Source organism: Myxine glutinosa, chromosome 5, assembly GCF_964187855.1.
Source record: "Myxine glutinosa chromosome 5, kmMyxGlut1.1, whole genome shotgun sequence".
In the NCBI taxonomy this organism is placed as follows: Eukaryota; Metazoa; Chordata; class Myxini; order Myxiniformes; family Myxinidae; genus Myxine; species Myxine glutinosa.
The window spans coordinates 45,301,150-45,320,653 of record NC_136265.1 but is presented as its reverse complement, the minus strand read 5'-3'; the positions used below and the strand labels follow the sequence as shown (position 1 = coordinate 45,320,653).

Below are 19,504 nucleotides of genomic sequence, written 5' to 3'. Positions count from 1 at the left end.
ATCATTTGCACCTGAGCTGGTGCACCTGATTCTAATTTTCGGTATTTGAAGTAGTGATAAATGTCGGGGTGTATTTACTTTTTCCACATGCGAAATTTGCATTTATGTTTATTTAAATTATACAATGGACTACAAAATGTAAATGTTTCATGATATTTGTTATATTATATCACCTTTATCTATCAATATTGTTGAAATGAAGATAAAATAGCTGTATGTTGAAGTATGTTGAAAAAGGCAAAACTTTACATGGGGTGTACTTACTTTTTCACGTGACTGTATCTCTGTGGCCGAGGGTTTCCCTGTGCAGAGTCGCCTTGGTTACGAACGCGCCGATCACTTTCTTTACTTCAATGAGCGTCATATGGTCACCCTGGAGTTGTTTGTTGACATCATTCAGTATACTGAATATGTCCGTGAGGTAAGCCACATCATGCTCAATCGCATTCACTTTCTCCGATAGCTCCGTATCAATTTCCGACAGGAACTCGACCACTGTTGAGGAAACGGGTCAAACAAGCGCCTTTGGACAACTATCGAACTTCGGTGTGGAACAGGAGCCGCTCGAATGCCTCATCGTTCTCCTGGCAAAGCTGACGAAACAGCCGATCATGCAGAGATGACACCTTGATTTTATTCACTGCTTTGATTACTGTTTGGAGTGATGTATGAAGTCTGGTGCTGAGAGCTTTTGCAACAAGATGCTGGCGGTGCACGACACAGTGAATGGCGAACACGGACGGTACCTGGTTCTTCAGAAGCGCAATAAAACCACGCTGGCGGCCAACCATCGCTGGTGCCCCGTCCGTCGCACAAGTGAGAATGTTCTCCATTGGTATGTTATCAGTAAAGTACTTCTCCAACGTTTGGAAGATGGAAGAACCCTTCGTATCGGTCTGGAGAGAGCGGGCAAACAACATTTCTTCCACCATTTCCTGATCACGGATGAAGCGAACGAAGCAGAGTAACAGAGCTTCACTGTCACGCAAAGTGGACTCATCCAGCTGTATGGCGAAGTGTGTGCTTCTCAGCTCACTACACAGCTTATCTTCTACATCTGATGACATTTCATCAATCCGCCTGGCCACGGAATCATTGCTGAGCGCAATCGACTGGAGAACTGGATTCGGATCCTGGCCCATAACGGTTTTTATCACTTCCCCAACAGCTGGTTTGATCAACTGTTCGCCGATTGAATATGGTTTTCCAGATCTGGAGATGAGCAATGACAGCTTATACGACGCTTCCAGTCCTTTATCCACGAGCTTTTGGCTGGCTTTGAACTTCGTCGTTACCGTGGATCACTTCTCAAATTTCTCTTTCAGCGATTGGAAATAGCTGATCTCTGCACGAGCCTTATCACTGTGCTTTTTACTCAGGTGCTCGCTCAGTCGAGATGGTTATTGCTTCATTGGACAGCGTGATACCCCACCAGAAACACATCGGTAACTGTTTGTTCGTCGGAGATGGAATGAATCCATACTTGATGTATTCAACGGAATACTTACGACACTTTTTCTTTGAGGCCGACATCTTGAAGCCGACCGGAAGTGAAGCTTTTTTAAATAACGAAATCAACACGCCAAAATGTCGAAAGACTAACACCAGCGCTAACACTGACTGTTCATACCTTTCCCAATGTCTGTGCTGGCAAGGCCAGGCTGTAAAATTGAACCAGGCACGTTGAATAGTCCAGCATGAATAGAGTGTATTATATCCCGCATAAAAAGATTCTTGCAAGCCGATTGGTTGAAATGGCACCACGTGACAAAAATTAGTGTTGTACTGCGGCCAATAGTATTTCGCTGGTGTCATACGTGAGCATGAGCATGTTTGTTGCGTGAGCATGTATGGACAAGAAAATACCTACACGACATCAGCGAATATGTGATCATAAAAACCATGCGAAGGGGGAAAGAATGTGGTCGTTGATTGGATGGCCAATTTGCCGAATGGCGCCGGGTAACCTGTTCAGACTGCAGGAAGCCCAATAACCACCTTTAGAGGCCATTTTTCCCCGCAAGGCGGGGGTTGGCCTTTTTCGGGAACCGTGGTTGTTGTTGTTTTTCGGTCCCCTTTTTGAAGCAATGTTTTACGGCCGGATGCCCTTCCTGCCGCCAACCCTTTTTGTCGCCTTTAACGACAAACAGGGAATTACCAGTGAACTGGTACTCAATGCAGGAAGCCCAATGAGCGCTCCAAATCGCCGCTGCTCCTCTAAATTGCCAGTGCCCCCCAAATCATTGCCAGCACCCCCCTACCGCCCGTGGACTCTCGAGCGCCCCCCTGAAAGTTCCCAGCGCCCACTGGGGGGTGGTAGGGACCACTTTGAGAACCTATATCTCACATGACTACGTACAAACAGTGAAGGGAGAATAAATATTAAGAAAACAAAGACAAACCTGCTCTTTGTTGAGGAAAGCCCAAATTCCAAGCACAATTTCAGCTAAAAACATCACCAGGAGGCAGGTAAACACCTGTGAAAGAAATTGAAAAAGGTTTCAGAAGAGTTACTCAGGATGAAGCAAAAAGTTTAACTTTAAAACGATTTAAACTGAAAGAGGCAACAAATGCAAAACTGGATTTAAAATGAGCTATTACGTAATAATATAAAGACAATGACAGACTGGTTGCAACTGTAAAGACTGCTTTTGGTAATAAATAAATAAAATCTGCATGAACTTCAATTTTGCAATAGTAGCAAAAAACAAAAACAAAGAACCATCTGAAAACAGCAACAAATTGAAAACATCACCCCCAAGTTTTGCATTGAGCGGAAATACTGACCGATGCCAACATGCACCGAGACCGTATGTTTGATGCACAGCAGCCGAGGCACAGCACAAGTATCGTGAATACACCAGATCCAATCAGGATGAACAGAACTGGCACATGAAAGGAAAGAAGGCAAAAGCTTGTAAAAACGATTGACGGGATGCCAGGATTGCTGAAATACTTCCTAAGAACTTGTTTCTGCAAGCAATTCATGATTTTGCTCTTTAAAATGTCATAGCCTTGAATTTAGAGCAACATTTAAGCTACGAGTGGCCAACATGAGATTGTATAAGAGGGAAGGCCTAGCCTCGTGTGATTCAAATACCACCCAAAGGCAAGCTATTTTAAGGGTTATCTGCATACATTTGTGCACCGTATCATACGGTGCACAAACAAGTGCACCGTTCAATCTCTCCATATGTTCAATACCCTTCTCATATGTGGAGATGGAGATGCGGATGGAGAAAAATACATATGTGTGTATATATATATATATATATATATATATATATATATATATATATATATATATATATATATATATATATTGTTACGGATATGAGGATTGCATTTTTTTGATTGTGTTGTATTGTATTGGAAATTGTTATGAATTATTGTTTGATTCTGGCCCCTCCTGCCTCCAGTGTTGTGTAAAGGTTAAAAGGGCGTCCCGGTAGTTAATTTCATAAAGCACACATTGAAGGACACGATAAAACCCTTGTTCAGTAGTTTATATCTTTATTATGAGTTTTAGGGTAAGGCCTTGTCTTCCATTAACATGACACTCCATTGCACCAAGTGAAAAAGATAGATTCCCTTCATTCCCATTCCCAAAAACCTCCATTTCCCCTTTCGTCAATTGCCATTCGCATTGCCAACCAACAATTGCCGCCATTGGCCACGAGGCAGGGTTGGGGAAGAAAGGCGTGCCCGCCCGTCGTCATCAAGGGCGGAGCCAGAGGGTCGCGCGACCAACCAGGGCCGAGGTGAGCACACCGATGGGCGTGTCCTAAAGGCCGGCGGCGTTATAAAAGCGCGCGCGCAAGAGTGACCAGGGCTGAGCTGCGTGGTGAGGTGCAAAGAAAAGAGCTGGGTCGTCAGAGGAGAGCTGAGTTGAAAGGGTCCAAGGCAGAGCTGAGTTGAAAGGGTCCAAGGCAGAGCTGAGTTGAAAGGGTCCAAGGCAGAGCTGAGTTGAAAGGGTCCAAGGCAGAGCTGGGTTGGGAGGTCCAAGAGAAGAGATCATCCAGGGAAGCACAAAGCCTGCTATTCGTCGCCTTGCTCGCCAGCAGCAGCGTCCACAGCAGCAACAACACTCGACAGCCGCTTGGGGCCTGGACGGCGGTTTTGAGCAGGGCCGCGAAGGAACGGCGGCTGCCCAACGCGCCGATCGTGCTGCCGGACCCATTGGACTTTCCTCTCCTTCCAGCCATTCCTGCCTACAAGTTCCCCATTCGTGTACGTGAGTTTGTTCTGTTTGTTCTGTCCTGGGTATTCAATTAAGTCTGTATAAGCTAGTATTTTCACTGTGTCTCTAAAAAGCTTCTGTATATTATTTTATTATCTTTCCTTCTCCTTGGTTTCTTTGAGCCTGTAAATAGTAATAAATAGTAATCGTATTTCAAACCTTTTTTTGCCTTCGTCTTCCTCTTCTTCACATCCGTGTCGTCTTTGTCTTTTCCCTCATTGAATAGCGGTGGCGCGATACGGCCAACGTTCGAGTGAATCGGGTGAATCGGGGAAACTGTTAGGTCGCGGGGCCTCCGCTCGGCAAACATACCATCCTTAACCGCGAACCGTAACAATATATATATATATATATATATATATATATATATATATATATATTTGGCCAACACTAATTAATAACATGTCTTGGGATACAACATGAAAACAAATAAAATAATGGAAAAATTGATTCTGCAATCTCAGAAACTGAAGTTTTTTCGCTCATTTGTAACTTTGTTATGGTCTGTCAACATGTATACTGTATTTTGCATTTTAACTTAACATCTATAAAAAGTTCATAATTGAAATTAAACTTCATTGCTTTTGTTGTCATTCAATGACTGAGCTATCCATTACTCCTGATAACAATACTCTTTAGCTGGCGTTGGTGTACTCCTGACATATTCTCCAGACAGTAGCACCGAGACCATGGAGTATGTATCATCTACCATATAAAACACAATGTCAGGTTGTGTGTGTGTGTGCAGGTATCTGTCACCCTTCATAAGGGTAGGTTTTAAAGGCCAATCTGTTCACACAAATGTGTGTTCACTACAGTCTATTTTTGAAGATAAAACAAACTCAAAAAACATTTTCCATAAAAGAGTAATTATGTCTCTTCTATTGGAAATGTAGACAGTGGCTTGCAAGCCGAGCCTCAAGGGCGGTGTACAGAAGCTTCTTTTTTTTTTTTGAAATAACAATAAATACAGGTGCAGGGAGGGGAAATTTGCTGCATGTGATGTGCAACGCACACAGATGATATGCAACGCTCTCCGCTCACCTTCACTCTTTCATTCCTCATTTTCCCCACCTCTGGAACAACCTCCCACACTCTCTTCAATCCCACTCCTCCCTCCAGGTCTCCAAAACAGCTGTTCACCACCATCTCTTATCTTCCCCCATCCAAAACCTTGATCTTTTCTACCCCCGTTAAAACACCCCAAATCCACCTCTTTCAATCTCCAACTTCTTTCCTGAAATTCCGAGTAGTGTCCATTTGCTTTATATCGTGTACCCATCCCCTCATCCCCCCCACGCCTTCTCCCTTCCACAGGTCTACCGACGTCCCTGTTCTTTACTGTTGTTGTGGTTGTATGCTTTCCTCTCTCTCCCCCTCTTGTCTTCCGCTCCCTTTATTACCCTCGCGAGAGGAGAGGGTATTGCATTTGAGTCCGTTTGTCTGTTTGTCCGCACAGAATAAATATGATTTTCTCTGCAACCATTGGTCGGATTGACAGGAAATTTTCACCACTGGTGCAACTCCACCTGTAGAATTTTTTAATGATAATTATGACGTCATAGATCACGTGGTTCGGCCGCCATCTTGGAAAAACCAAAAAACTTTGCATCTCTATCTCCGAAAGCGCTGAATCGAGAAAATCGAGACATGGCTCATTGTAAAGAACTCTCCATGGGGAATAAAATATGTTAATGATGATGTCATAGGTGCCTCCATTTTGACGTCATCATTCGACAAGTACAAAACTTCATCCTATCAAGAAGAAATTTCTTGAACGTCATGTAGGCATAAATTGGTGGAGGAAAAAAAAATGATGACGTCATCGGTCACGTGGTTCGGCCGCCATATTTGTTTTAACACAAAAGCCTTAAAAACCACTGAAAATACATCCTGGCGAGGGTTTGCAATCTCTGATTGCTCTTTTTCTCGTTTATTGTATGTTTTTATGGGTCTGTGCATGTTCTCATGTTTAATGTGTTAGCCTCGATTCTGTATGGAATAAAAAATAAAAATAAAAAGAGTAAAATGAGTGTTCATTTACATCCGTATGATGTCTAATAAAGATATAGGCACACCTGATACTAGGCCGAGGCTTTCCGACTTTGGCATGCTCACATGGCTGAACCGTGGATAAACTGTTCCAACCCATCATTTTTGACGGGCTTTTTAAAAGTAAGTAAATAAAACAGTTAAATTGTCCTTGTATCGAGCACGGTTTTCTTGGACGAAAAAAAGCTTCCACGAGGCTGACGTAACAGGATCGCTTCATCTTATGTACCCTTCAGTTGACGGCAGCAAGGGAGATTAAAGCAATTCCCAGAACATCGACCTGACTTGGCGGCGGCAAATTGGCAAATTGACATAATTGGACAAATTAAACTTCAGAACCGGTCGCATTGATAATGAAAGGAGTGGGCGGAAACGGACGATTGGGAAAAAGAGGTTATGGATTATTGTCGGCAACATTTTGACCAGGCTTTGAAGTAAACCGGATAACCAGAGAACTTCTTCATAACATTCTTCTTCTTCTTCTTCTTCTTCTTCTTTTGGGGAAAATTTGGTTGTTTTTTATTCATTAAAAAAGATTTTCTTAAAATTTGCTTGTCTAACGTGAAAACCTGGCGAGTAGTAACATCGGTACCTAAACACATCCATGTGTATTGCATGACAAGACAAATTCAAACACTTCGTCGAGGGAACCAGGACTTAACTGTGAAAAAAGAAATTACATACCAACTATGGCGGGTGGCATTCATCATGACCTGGTGTGTACCCCGGTTTAGAATAGGTACACCGTATCCCTGCGTGTCGTAAGAGGCGACTAAAAGGGTTGGCGTCAGGAAGGACATCCGGCCATAAAAACATTGCCTCAAAAAGGTAACCATGACAATTACAATTACATATGGGCATGGTACAGCCCGAAGTACCCCGTGGGGGTCCTCACCCCCTCTCGTCAAAAATCAAGGTGGGGAACCCGATCGAACAAGGGTGGAAATAACTCCATTTATGACGACGAAACGTCTGATGCCCGACGTGGAGATCGGTTTCTGATGTTTGGGACATGGAATGTAGGGACAATGCCAGGGAGATCAGGAGAAGTGGTGGAATTATTGGTCAGAAGAAGAGTGGACATATGTTGTGTGCAGGAGACGAGATGGAAGGGAAGTGGTGTGAGAATGGTGAAGGGAAGGCAGGGACAGAAATACAAGTTTGTGTGGCAAGAGTGCCCGGAAGGCATGCATGGTGTTGGTGTCCTGTTTTCTGAGGAGTTTGTAGACAGTGTGGTTTGTGTGACCAGAGTGAGTGAAAGGTTGATGATGGTGAAAATGACAATTGGAAAGCTCTTGGTGAACGTCATATGCTCTGCAGGTTGGTCGGAGCGATGAAGAGAAGGACAAGTTCTGGTGTGCAATAGAGAAGCCGATGGAAAACGTGAAAGATGAGGAAGTTGTTGTGGTAGGAGGAGACCTAAATGGACATGTGGGAAGGAGTAGAGACGGTTTTGAGGGAGTTCATGGGGGTTACGGATATGGTGTGAGGAATGGAGATGGTGAAAAGATTTTGGAGTTTGCTGATGGAGCTGCTTTGTTGATTTGTAATACTCAGTTCCAGAAAGAGGATAATAAGCTTGTTACATACATGTCAGGTGGGTCGACGACAACCGTTGACTACCTGATGGTGCGTAGGCGAGATAGGGGGCACCTCCGGGACACAAAGGTGATTCCGGGGGAGGAGGCTGTTTCACAGCACCACTTGGTTGTCTGCGACATAAGGGTGAAAGGTGCGAGGAGAGCCCGGCAGGTGAAGTACCAACCGAGAATGAAGGTGTGGAATTCCCAGAGGTGACAGTGAGGGAGGCATTAAAAGAGAGGCTGAGTATGGTAGAGGATGATGTGGTTGAGCTTGAAAGTGGTTGGAAGTCAATGAAAGATAGTCTGTTGGGAGCCGTTGGTGAGGTATCTGGATGGACTAAAGGACCACCGAGGCACTCGGAAACATGGTGGTGGGATGATGAAATTGGAAAGAGGATTGATGAGAAGAGGAAGAAGTTCAAGGAGTGGCAGAAGGCGAAGGGTAGGGGAGCAGAAGAGGCAGAACATGAAAGTTATAAGGCAGCCAAGAAGGCTGCAAAGAAAGAGGTAGCAAAGGCGCAGGAGGCATGGAGGAAAATGTTGGGAGAACACTTGGATTCAGAAGAGGGTCAGAGAGCGGTATTCAGGATTGCAAAGCAGATAGCGAAAGAGAGATGTGATGTGATGGGGGTGAGTTGCTTGAAGAATGAAGTGGGACAAATCGTTGTGGACCCAGATGGAATTAAAGGAAGATGGAAGAGCTTCATGGAAATGCTGTTGAATGCAGAGAATGAATGGGATGGCAACATAGAGAGTAACCCAGTTTTAGGACCGGCAGAGAAGATAACTGAGAAGGAAGTTGAGGAAGCGATAAAAGCAATGAAGGGTAGAAAAGCGGGAGGGCCAACGGGAGTTGTGGGAGATATGTTGAAGGAAGCGGGAAGTTGGGGTGTGAAGAGAATGACAGAGATCTGTAATCTGGTGGTGATAGAAGGCCGCATTCCAGTGGCTTGGGAACTGAGTACTCTCGTCCCTCTATACAAGGGGAAAGGTGACCTGATGGACTGTGGCTCGTTTTGAGCGATAAAGTTATTAAAGCATAGAATGAAGGTATTGGAAAGGGTGTTGGAGAAGAGGATAAGGGAGAAAGTGAAGATTGATGAAATGCAGTTTGGATTTATGCCAAGAAGAGGAACGACAGACACACTTTTTATTGTAAGGCAATTGCAGGAGAAGTACATAGAGAAGAGGAAGAAATTGTTTCTTGGGTTTGTTGATCTGGAGAGAGCATTCGATAGGGTTCCACACGAAGTAGTGACATGGGCATTGAGGAAGTGAGGAGTGGAGGAATGGTTGATCAGAGTAGTGATGGCAATGCACGAGAGAGCGCGCACAGCTGTAAGGACGAAGGACGGGAACAGTGGTGAATTTGAGGTGAAGGTGGGAGTGCATCAGGGGTCGGTACTAAGTCCACTACTATTTGTAGCTGTGATGGAGGTACGGGCTCGGAATGTAAAGGAGGGTTTACCATGGGAGTTGTTGTATGCAGATGATTTCTTGTTGATTGGGGAGAGTATGGATGGACTGAAGGAGAAGATGAACAAGTGGAAGGAATGTATGGAGACAAAAGGTCTGAAGGTGAATATCGGAAAGTTGAAAGTGATGGCAAGTGGTAAAGCATGTGGTGAGATGGAAAGAACTGGGAAGTGGCCGTGTGCTGTGTGCAGGAAGGGTGTCGGAGTGAACTCCATTCAATGTACAATGTGCGCTGAGTGGGTTCATAAAAAAATGTCTGAGCGAGGTCATTAACAAGTGTGGCAGCTACATTCAAGTGTAAGGTGTGCACAGAGGGAGCTGCCGATGGAGGAAATGTTGAGTTGGATCTTGGAGACGGCGTGAAGCTGAAAGGTGTGAAAACATTTTGCTACCTAGGAGACATGCTGAATGGAGAAGGTGGATCAGACTCGGCGACGGTTGCTCGAGTGAGATGTGCATGGGAGAAGTTTCGGGAACTGAGTGGCGTGCTGACGAGGAGGGGAGTGTCGTTGAAGCTGAAGGGAAAGGTGTACGCTGCATGTGTGAGAAGTGTTATGATTTATGGGAGCGAGACATGGGTAATGAACGTAGAACAGCAACGAAGGCTGGAAAGGGTGGAAATGTGAATGGTTCGGTGGATGTGTGGAGTATCATTGAGAGAGAGGAAGACAAATGATGAATTGCGAAATATGATGGGAGTGATGGATGATGTGAAGAGAAACAGGTTGAGATGGTTTTGTCATGTGTTGAGAAAGGATGAAAGTGACTGGTTGAGAAGAGTGATGGAAATGAATGTAGAAGGAAGTAGAGGATGGGGAAGACTGAGAAAGACTTGGCTGAAGGTGGTGGAAGAAGAAATGCAGGCAAGGGGGTTAACAAGGGGAGATGTAGAAAATAGGGCAAAATGGAGAAGATTGTCATGGGGACCGCAAGGCTAACCCCCGCTCTAGCAAGGAAAATGGCCTAAAAATGCCTGTTGTTGTTGTTGTTGTTTGTTACGGCATGTTCAAGTAACTTTTCTCACCAATGTAGAAGGTTGAATATCCTCCTCCGTAAACATCATCCAAAAGGGTCATTTTCCTGGCAAAGTTGTCTGCTTGTCAAGCGGAACTGTAAGCCAATGCCAAACACAACACAATTACAGTAAAATAAAATTTCAAAATAAACTTACAATTAGATTGAAAAGGAAACTACAAAGGTTGCAACCAAAAACTCCTGGGTCAATCCTAACATTCATACATGTATTTCTGAACAGGTTCTCCTCAAGGATTTGCGTGTATTTGGCTCCATTCATTGTTCCCTCTATCATGACATGTCTCCCAATCCCTGCCACTGAAAAACATCCCCATGGCATGACGCTGCCACCACCATGCTTCATGGTAGGGATGGTGTTAGATGGGTGAAGGGCTCATGCATATTGACTCACCAATATAGCATCATACAAACAATTAATTTTATACAGCCATTCAGAAATTATATTATTGTTATTCAAAATTATATTATGTTATAATATAAATTATATTATATTATTATTCAAAATTTATACAGCCAGTTGCCGACTGGGCATTCTCCGTCGTGCGAAGCCCTTCCTTGGCATTACTGAGCTCCTCACCACATACAAGGCTTTCATCCGCAGCTCAATGGAATACTGTTCTCCCCTATGGGCCGGTGCTCCTGCCTCACACCTCGCTCGGCTTCACGCTGTTGAAACCAAAGCTTTCAGAATCATTGGAATCTCCCGCGATGAAGCCGATTGTGAGGGCCTTTCACTCACTCACCGCAGGCAGGTTGGTTGTCATTCTGTCTTCTACCGACCCCTCTCTGGCCTAGCCCCCCCCCTCCCCCCCCCCCAGCCCTGTCTGTGCTCTGTCCCCCAAGTACTCCTTCAGGTTGCACAAGATCTGCCAGCAACCCTCTTCTGGTGAAACTGACAAAATCAAGACTCTCTGCTCACCTTCACTCTTTCATTCCTCTTTTCTCCCACCTCTGGAACAAACTCCCTCACTCTCTTCAATCCTACTCCTCCCTCCGGTCTTTAAAGCAGCTGTTCACCACCATCTCTTATCTTCCCCCTTCCAAAACCTTGATCTTTTCTACCCCTGTTGATTCACCCCAGATCCACTTTTCTGAAATACCGACTTCTTTCTTTCCTGGAAGTCCTAGCTGTGTCCATGTGTTTTTGTTTTTTACCTCTCCCACCCCCACCCCTCTTCCCACGCCTCCTCCCCCCAAGCCCTCTACCTCCCACAGATCTCCTGATGTCCCTGCTCTCAAATGTTGTACTTGTGTGCTTCCCCCTCTCTCCCCATCTTGACTCCTGCTCCCTTTATTTCCTCTTTTGTGTCCGTTTATTTATTTGTTTTTTTGTCATTAATGTTAGCTCTTACACGAGCCTCGATCTTGTATACAAAAAAAAAAAAAAATTGGTTTACAGATTCTGCACCAGAATTGCTAATGCAGAGTAAGAGAGGGAGAAATAATACAAAAACCCAGGGAATCCTAGATAATGTGAATGCACGCACAACTACTACCTTAGTTAATGAATTATGATGACTTACGATGACTCCATTGCCGCAACTCGGGAAAGACCTAAAGAGCGAAGGCGGTTCGTATTACTCGGGCTGGTAGTCTCTCTGGATAGACTTTTGTATAGGCCCCATACTTGTCCCAAATATTGATATACTTTGCCTTTAAAATAATTGATTACCTCAGCATCCACAGGCCTCAACTGGTAAATTATTGCAGTGATCTATCATTCGATGAGACAATATTGTTGCGGATATGAGGACTGTATATTTTTTGATTGTGTGAATTATTATTATTGGTTATTCTGCGCCTCCTGCCTCCGGAGCTGTGTAAAGATCAAAGGGCATCCCATAATTAGTCCATAAAGCATCCACACCACAGCCAATCATAGAATACCCCTGTTCAATAGTTATATCTTATTCTGTGTTTTAGGGTAAGGCTGTGTCTCCCATTAATAGAAGTACTCCATTGCACCAAGTGAAAGAGATAGATTCCCTTCATTCCCATTCCCAAAACCTCCATTCCCCCTTTTCGTCGATTAGAAACTACCTCTGCTCCAATTACCGCCATTGACCACGAGGCAGGGTCGGAGAAGAAAGGCGTGTCTCCACCTCGTCATAGAGGGGAGGAGTGAGCCAGCCCCACTCGACCAACCATGAGCCAGGGGTTTGGCTAGAGAGGGTGGAGGAAGAGCGATCGGGGAGGTTCGCAAAGGTTGAGGGGCGGGGCCTATATAACCCAAGGCAGGGCGGGGCCTATATAACCCAAGGCAGGGCGTGTCCAAAGGAGATTAGCTTTTACCGGCAGACGAAAGGGAGCCCAAGCCGTTGAGAAGAGAGAGGGTCCAAGAAGCAGAGCTGAGTTGTGTGGTTTTGGTCAGTGGTTGCGTTGGTTGCGTTGAGTTGTCGGTGGTGAGGAGTGATTGGACCAAGAGAACATAGAGAACATCCAAGGAGAGGACATCCCAGAAAGCACAAAGCCTGTTGTAATCCTGGAAAAGCACGCGACGTCCACAGCAGCAGCAGCAGCAGCAGCGGCGGCCACAGCAGCAACAACACTCAACAGCCGCTTGGGGCCTGGACGGCGGTTTTGAGCAGGGCCGCGAAGGAACGGCGGCTGCTAAACGCGCCGATCGTGCTGCACAATACAACTCCAAGCCATCCTCTCCTTCCAGCCAATTCCTGTCATCATTCCCCGTGTGAGTCTGTCTTTTGTTTGTTCTGTCCCTGTGTTAATTAAGACTGTAGGTAAGCTAGCGTTGCACTGTGTATCTAATCTCGTCTGTAAATAAACATGACTGCTTTCTTTTTGCTTGTGTGTATAATAAATCCAATTACTCTTCTGTCCGTCTTCTCGTCTTATTCCTTTTCCTCTTTGCATTCGGTCGTTTTAGAGTTTTCCAGATTGGGCAGCTGCGGTGCGATACGGCCAAAGTTGGGGGTGAATCGGGTGAGTTGGGGAAGAATCGGGGGAACTGTTAGGTCGCGGTCATACCAACCGCTCGGTAAAAAATAACATCTTAACCGCGACAGTAACAATATATTGAGGCAGTTGAGGAAAGACCACGGGGAGTTGCACTCAACACATACGGGATCCCTAGTTTCGATATTTCCATGGTAATTCAAACCAAGGCTAGACAGCTTGTAGGAGAGTGTGCATAGCTAAAGGCCATCCTGCCAGCCCCTGTGTTAATATTATTATCATTAATAGCAGTCACCCGTTCAAAAATCAAGGGGCCTAGATTCTTTGAATAAGGTATTTGAGATATTTTGGTTAACCATGCACTTAATTTTGCATATTATGTAGATAACCATGCACTTTTTACATGTTATTATATAGAAGAAGAAGAAGAAGATTATGAGGAGGGGGAGGAGGAGGAGGAAGAAGGAGGGGGAGGAGGAGGAGGAGGAGGAGGAGGAGGAGGAGGAGAAGAGAAGATAGAAGAATCTCTATATGAAAATCTTAATATAATAAAACCGCTGGACAGAATAACCTGAAACTTGGATGTTATCACTAAATAATAAATGAAACTCCCAGAAGTTGTACAACTGGTCTGGAAAAAAACAAAAACAACTCCCTTGCTGCTCCCGTAAGGCGCGGGAGTATATTGTAGTAGATCACCGCAGCAGATTTCAGTCAATGTAGATCATAGCAGATCACCCACTGCAGCACATTTCAGTCGATCACAGATTACGACGACCGCGGCACGAAAATCGAAATTTTGCGCTCCGTGGCGAGTGGGGCCGCCGGTCCATCGAGACGGGTTGCGGCAGGTAGTTTGTTTAGTTAACCATGCACATTTTGCGTACGAGTGAGATACCCGTGCTTTGCACGGGTGGGAGGCCAGAAGCAAACAGGCAATGCAGATACGGTGAATGCTAAAGCATGAAACCAATAAATTCCACATTCATGTAGCACCCTCAGTCGCACGTCAGACATGGAGAGCAAGTTTGTGAAAGACTTCCATGAAAAACGTACCCGTTCGCAAACAAACGGGTACGTTCACGTATAGAAACATCGATCGTGAATCCGTGGCAAATCTGGATATGGCGATCCACGAAGTTCACGTTTAGAAAGTAGAAACCATCATAGCATGTCGTCATTCACTTGAACTCGATATCTCTTTTTTTCATTCCAAACAACATAACTCCAATCACAAATTGATCACAAAATAAACTTTTAACAACATTGTTAATGTTTCCTTCATTGTAAAAACTACCATGTCAACAGTTAAAAGGATTTTGAGCCGATAGGTGTTGCGTCCTCGGCAAGATCGATGGAGACAGCGATCTAATAGCTTATACACCGCCCAAATAGCTATGTGGAATTCTCTCATGTAGAGATTAAACTCACGTCGTTTGAACTTTGGCCGAGGTCATTATTTTTTTTTTATTTTTTTTTTATTTTTTTTTTTGTATACAAGATCGAGGCTCGTGAAGGAGCGAACATTTATCACACAGAAAGACAAACCGACAAACCGACACATAACCGACAAACTGACACATAAAACAAAAAGCATCGGGAGCGGTAGACAAGATGGGGAGAGAGGGGGAAGGACACAAACACAACATTTGAGAGCAGGAACCGAGAGACATGGAGACATCGAGAGATCTGTGGGAGGGAGAGGGCTTTGGGGGGGAGGCATGGGAAAGGGGGTGGGAGAGGCATAAAACATATGGACACTGCCAGGACTACCAGGAAAGAAGTTGGAATCACAAACAAGGTGGATCTGGGGTGAATTAGTGGGGGTAGAAAAGATCAAGGTTTTGGATGGGGGAAGATAAGAGATGGTGGTGAACAGCTGTTTTAAAGACCTGGAGGGAGGAGTGGGATTGAAGGGAGTGTGGGAGTTTGTTCCAGAGGCGGGAGAAAAGAGGAGTGAAGGTGAGCAGAGAGCCGAGATTTTGGCAGTTTAACCATCAGAGGCTTGCTGGCAGATCTTGTGCGACCTGTAGGAATATTTGGGGGATAGAGCACAGAGAGAGCTGGGGGAGCAAGGCCGGAGAGGAGTCGGTAGAAGACAGAAAGACCACCTACCTGCCTGCGGTGAGTGAGTGAAAGGCCCTCAGAGATAGCTTCATCGCGGGAGATTCCAATGATTCTGAATTTACTTTTAATGATGTTTATATACGAATCAAAAAGAAGATAATTGGTTTTGGGTCGTCCTTTCCGCATATCTCGTGGGATTGTGAGTTGGAGAGATGACCGTGATGGCGGGGAGGTGGTTGGCATTCTCTCAAGCAGGGATTCAACCCATGTCCTTATAAAAGGTCTTTGTCTGGGGTCACCGAGTCCGATCGGCGCAGCCGTGCAACAATCGGTGCAGCCGTTTGTGCGGCACCCGGGAAAATAACGTTATGCGGGAGTCCAAACCTGAGAATGCTGGAGGCCAAAGCTGAAATTGGAAAAACAATATACCCTATTTTACTCGAGGGGATCCCAGGATTACCCACCCAAAATATCGTTGCGATCGGTTCAGCCGTTTTTGCGGTACCTTCGAACGGACTGACAGACAGACGGACGGACATTTGGTGAATTATAGTAAGATTATTATATAAAAATTATGCCGTTATCTTACCGGTTAGGGTGCCGGCTTGGGATCCTAGGATCCTGGGTTCGAAACCCGGTCGATCGCTAAATTAACACCAGGGCGGTTGACTCAGCCTGTCATCCTTCCGAGGTCGGCAAATTGAGTACCAGCTTACTGGGATGAATGATCCGGTGTGTACCCCGGTTTAGAATAGGTACACCGTATCCCTGCGCATCGTAAGAGGCGACCAAGGGTTGGCGCCAGGAAGGGCATCCGGCCATAAAAACATTGCCTCAAACAGGGAACCATGATCGTCATGGGACCCACAAGGCTAACCCCCGCTCTAGCGGGGAAAAATGGCCTTAAAAAACGATCATTCATTCATTTTTCATTCATGAGATGGAATTGACCGATTAATTTGTAGTTATAATAATTTTGACGTAACATATTACTTGAATGACATAGATGCTGGAGTTGGGATTGGAGGAGGATGTATCAACAACCTACAGTATGCTGATGATAACCAGTCTGTTGGTAGAAAGTAAAGGTAACTTGATGAAACTGCTGCAGACATTGAAGAAGGAAAGTGTAAAAGCTCGTCTTTATTTAAATTTTAAAAAGACTCAAATCTTGTCAACAGAAAAGATTAATGTGTTCAGATTTTGAGACAATAGTGTGGAAAGTTTCATCTTCCTGGGTTCTAAAATTGAAGTGACCGGATCATGTGGAGGGAAAATTAACTGACGGTTCATGTTGGGGATAACAGCAATGTGAGGACTGACAAAGATGTGGAAAGAAAAAGATTTGACAAAACAAACCAAGAGGAGGTTGTTGAATGCCCTGGTATTTCCTGTTGCAATGTATGGATGTGAGTCATGGACAGTGAAAACGGAAGGAAGGCTACTTACAGTTGTTAACTAGAACGGCACTCAGTAGAGAGCATACCTCCACCAGGTGAACAGTTTTCGTTTTGTATCCTAGAGTAAACCAGAAAATCACAATACAGAATCATATTTAATCAAAATCATCTGTCCACAGCTTTTTGAGATATCCTGCTTTGTATAGTTTTGGCCGCATCTCCCAATGTTGAAGAATCACTTTAAAAATTCTACGAGCCGGATCCGGATCCGGATCTTCACCAAAATTGAATCGATCAGTCCTTGTCACACACATCCAACCGGTCCACCAAGTTTCGTCCAAATCCGCCCATAACTTTTTGAAATATCCTGCTATATATTGGTTTTAGCCCTATCACTCAATGGTGAAGATTCACTTTAAAAATTAAATAATTCTCATATCCGAATCCAAATTCACATCTTCACCAAAATCGAAAAAATTTGTCCTCGTCAGACACCCAACTAGTCCACCAAGTTTTTTCCAAATCCGTCCACAACATTTTGAGATATTTTGTTCACAACCGGACAGACGGGGTGAAAACATAAGCTCCATCCACCTTTGGTCGTGGAGGTAAATATGGTGTTGGAGATTCATTTTAATTCCATGGATCATAACAAGAATGAACAAATTAGTGCTTGACGAAATTAAACCACCATATACATTAGAAGCCCTGATGCTAAAACAGAAACTGTCATACTTTGGACACATCATGCGTGCAGAAAACGAAAATATGGAGGGGTCAGCCACGACCCACACCATGCCATCCGCTCGGCACACCTGATTGGAATAAGGCGTGGGAACGTGAGGGGTTCAATTCCTCGTCTTCCCAGCCACGTGGTCTTGAGGGTATTCGGGTCGTCATCAATAACCCTGGGCCTTAAACCCCCCCCCCCCCCCCCCCTAGTACGTCGACAGACCCGGGTTCCGCAACAGTATATAATAAATCAGCTGTGAAGTGAATTCAATAAATCATTCTGGAAGACATCGATTCTAAAAGCATTTTCTTCAAAGATATTTAAAGCATTAAATTGAACTAAATTTTAGCATATCAGAAGAAGAAGACTACTCCTTTTGCATCTTCAGATGTATAGGGCTGCCGATATTAAAACCCTAAACATACTTATGATAAATTCATATAATATAATTATTAAAACCCGAACATCGGCATACTTATTAATTAGTGACATCATTTAATTGTAATGTTGAAGATACCTGTCATGTTTTTCTTTCCAAACCTATTAAGATACTTGTTTATTTGATATTTCATTCCATTAGTACATACTAGGGCATGCCCGTACTATATCTATATCTAAAATTATATCCCCCCCCTCTATTTACATGAAATGGTTTGGTCCAAAGCGAACGGCTTGCGAGTGGTGACAATCCCCCCCCTCTATTTACATGCAATGGTTTGGTCCAAAGCGAACGGCTTCCGGAGTTTGGTAAAGAAATCGCCATCGCGTGCACAAACGCGCAGGAAAGCGAATGAATCGCAAATTCGTTTTTATTAGTTGTAAAACATAGTTTAACGCCAACATAGTTTGCAAACGTGAAATAAATGAATACGCTCTCAAATGTGCCATCCGAGGCAGAGTGTGCCCGCCACGTTCGGCACACGCGATCGTTCGCTGCTCTCTGATTGGTTGAATCGTTTTTTGGACATAGCTCGGTAAGTAATTGTCCGATTAATATGAAACCTTGAAAAGGCACATCCTCGGGTCCCCAGCAATATACCTGGCAAGTTAAAAGTATATCGGACCCGTGGTTGTCGAGAAACAGCGGTCACAGACAGACAAACGTACAAACGTACAAACGTACAGAGATTACTGGAATTATAGATAGATAACTATAACCCAAAGATACTTATTTTACATTTATTACCAATATATTTTAAGCCGAGCCAAACTTTTGGAGGACGCATCAAATTGCCCACAATGAGACGTATCGTGATAGTTACCGATTTATATAAAATTAAAAAGGGCTCGACAAAATAATTCCTGCATCAAACAATGTACGTTATAAGTAAACGTAAGAGAGACGTCCTCACCGCTGTATTTGTAGAAATGTCGTTTGGAGATCGAGTTTCAGGAGAGTCTTCCACGACCAAGGAGCGAAGCAGCCGCAGATGATTATGACGCCGCACGCCCAGTAATCATTCGCCAGAGCGACAATAGATGGGGATCGGGATGTGGCCAAAAATACATCAAAACGAAGGAAATCAGGAAGTGGAAAATAGAAAAATAAATAAACCAATGTGTCAATCCCGAACTCTTGGCCGTGTGACTGTGACTGAATATTTCTCCTTTTTTTCTTTCATTACGTCACATCGAGTCTGTTAAAATCCCTGCTGTTGCCGCTGAGATCGCAAACAGGTGAATGTCTCGCGAGATTTGAATAGCGCGGGAAGACGCCAGCTTGACCTCGAACTTGAACCACGTGACCTGTGCTCGAGTTGTCTTTTTGGGGTATTTTGGGCGTGCTCAATCCCAATTCCGAATGTGCTTGTCCCCAAAATGTATTTTCGTGTTCCACACCAGTAAATGTATCGGTAACCGCTGCTTGTGCTGTATCATAACTCAATAAACGCGATTGAAATGTGACAAATAGAGCTTTGTCCATGTTTGGAATAGCAAGTAATTGTGTAAGTACAATGCAAACCCCAGGTCCTCAACTCTTCCCCACCCAACTCCAACTCTTCCC

General features: G+C 44.4%; 1 protein-coding gene across 3 annotated transcripts in view; it reads right to left on the bottom strand.

Annotated features, from left to right (window-relative positions):
• The window catches only part of LOC137427570 (CD9 antigen), a 49,729-nt gene extending 30,705 nt beyond the window's left edge, over positions 1 to 19,024 (bottom strand). The window contains exons 1-5 of one of the 3 annotated variants that reach the window (XM_068117163.2): positions 18,852 to 19,024; positions 16,816 to 16,884; positions 10,376 to 10,461; positions 2,788 to 2,885; positions 2,403 to 2,477 (exon numbers count right to left, since the gene is read on the bottom strand). In XM_068117163.2, the coding sequence (XP_067973264.2) occupies positions 2,403 to 2,477; positions 2,788 to 2,885; positions 10,376 to 10,427 (225 nt within the window). In that variant the 5' untranslated portion in view covers positions 10,428 to 10,461; positions 16,816 to 16,884; positions 18,852 to 19,024. The remainder of the gene's footprint in view (positions 1 to 2,402; positions 2,478 to 2,787; positions 2,886 to 10,375; positions 10,462 to 16,815; positions 16,885 to 18,851) is intronic. The other 2 variants (XM_068117162.2, XM_068117164.2) reach the window with 2 other exon arrangements.
• Positions 19,025 to 19,504: the final 480 nt, after the last annotated feature.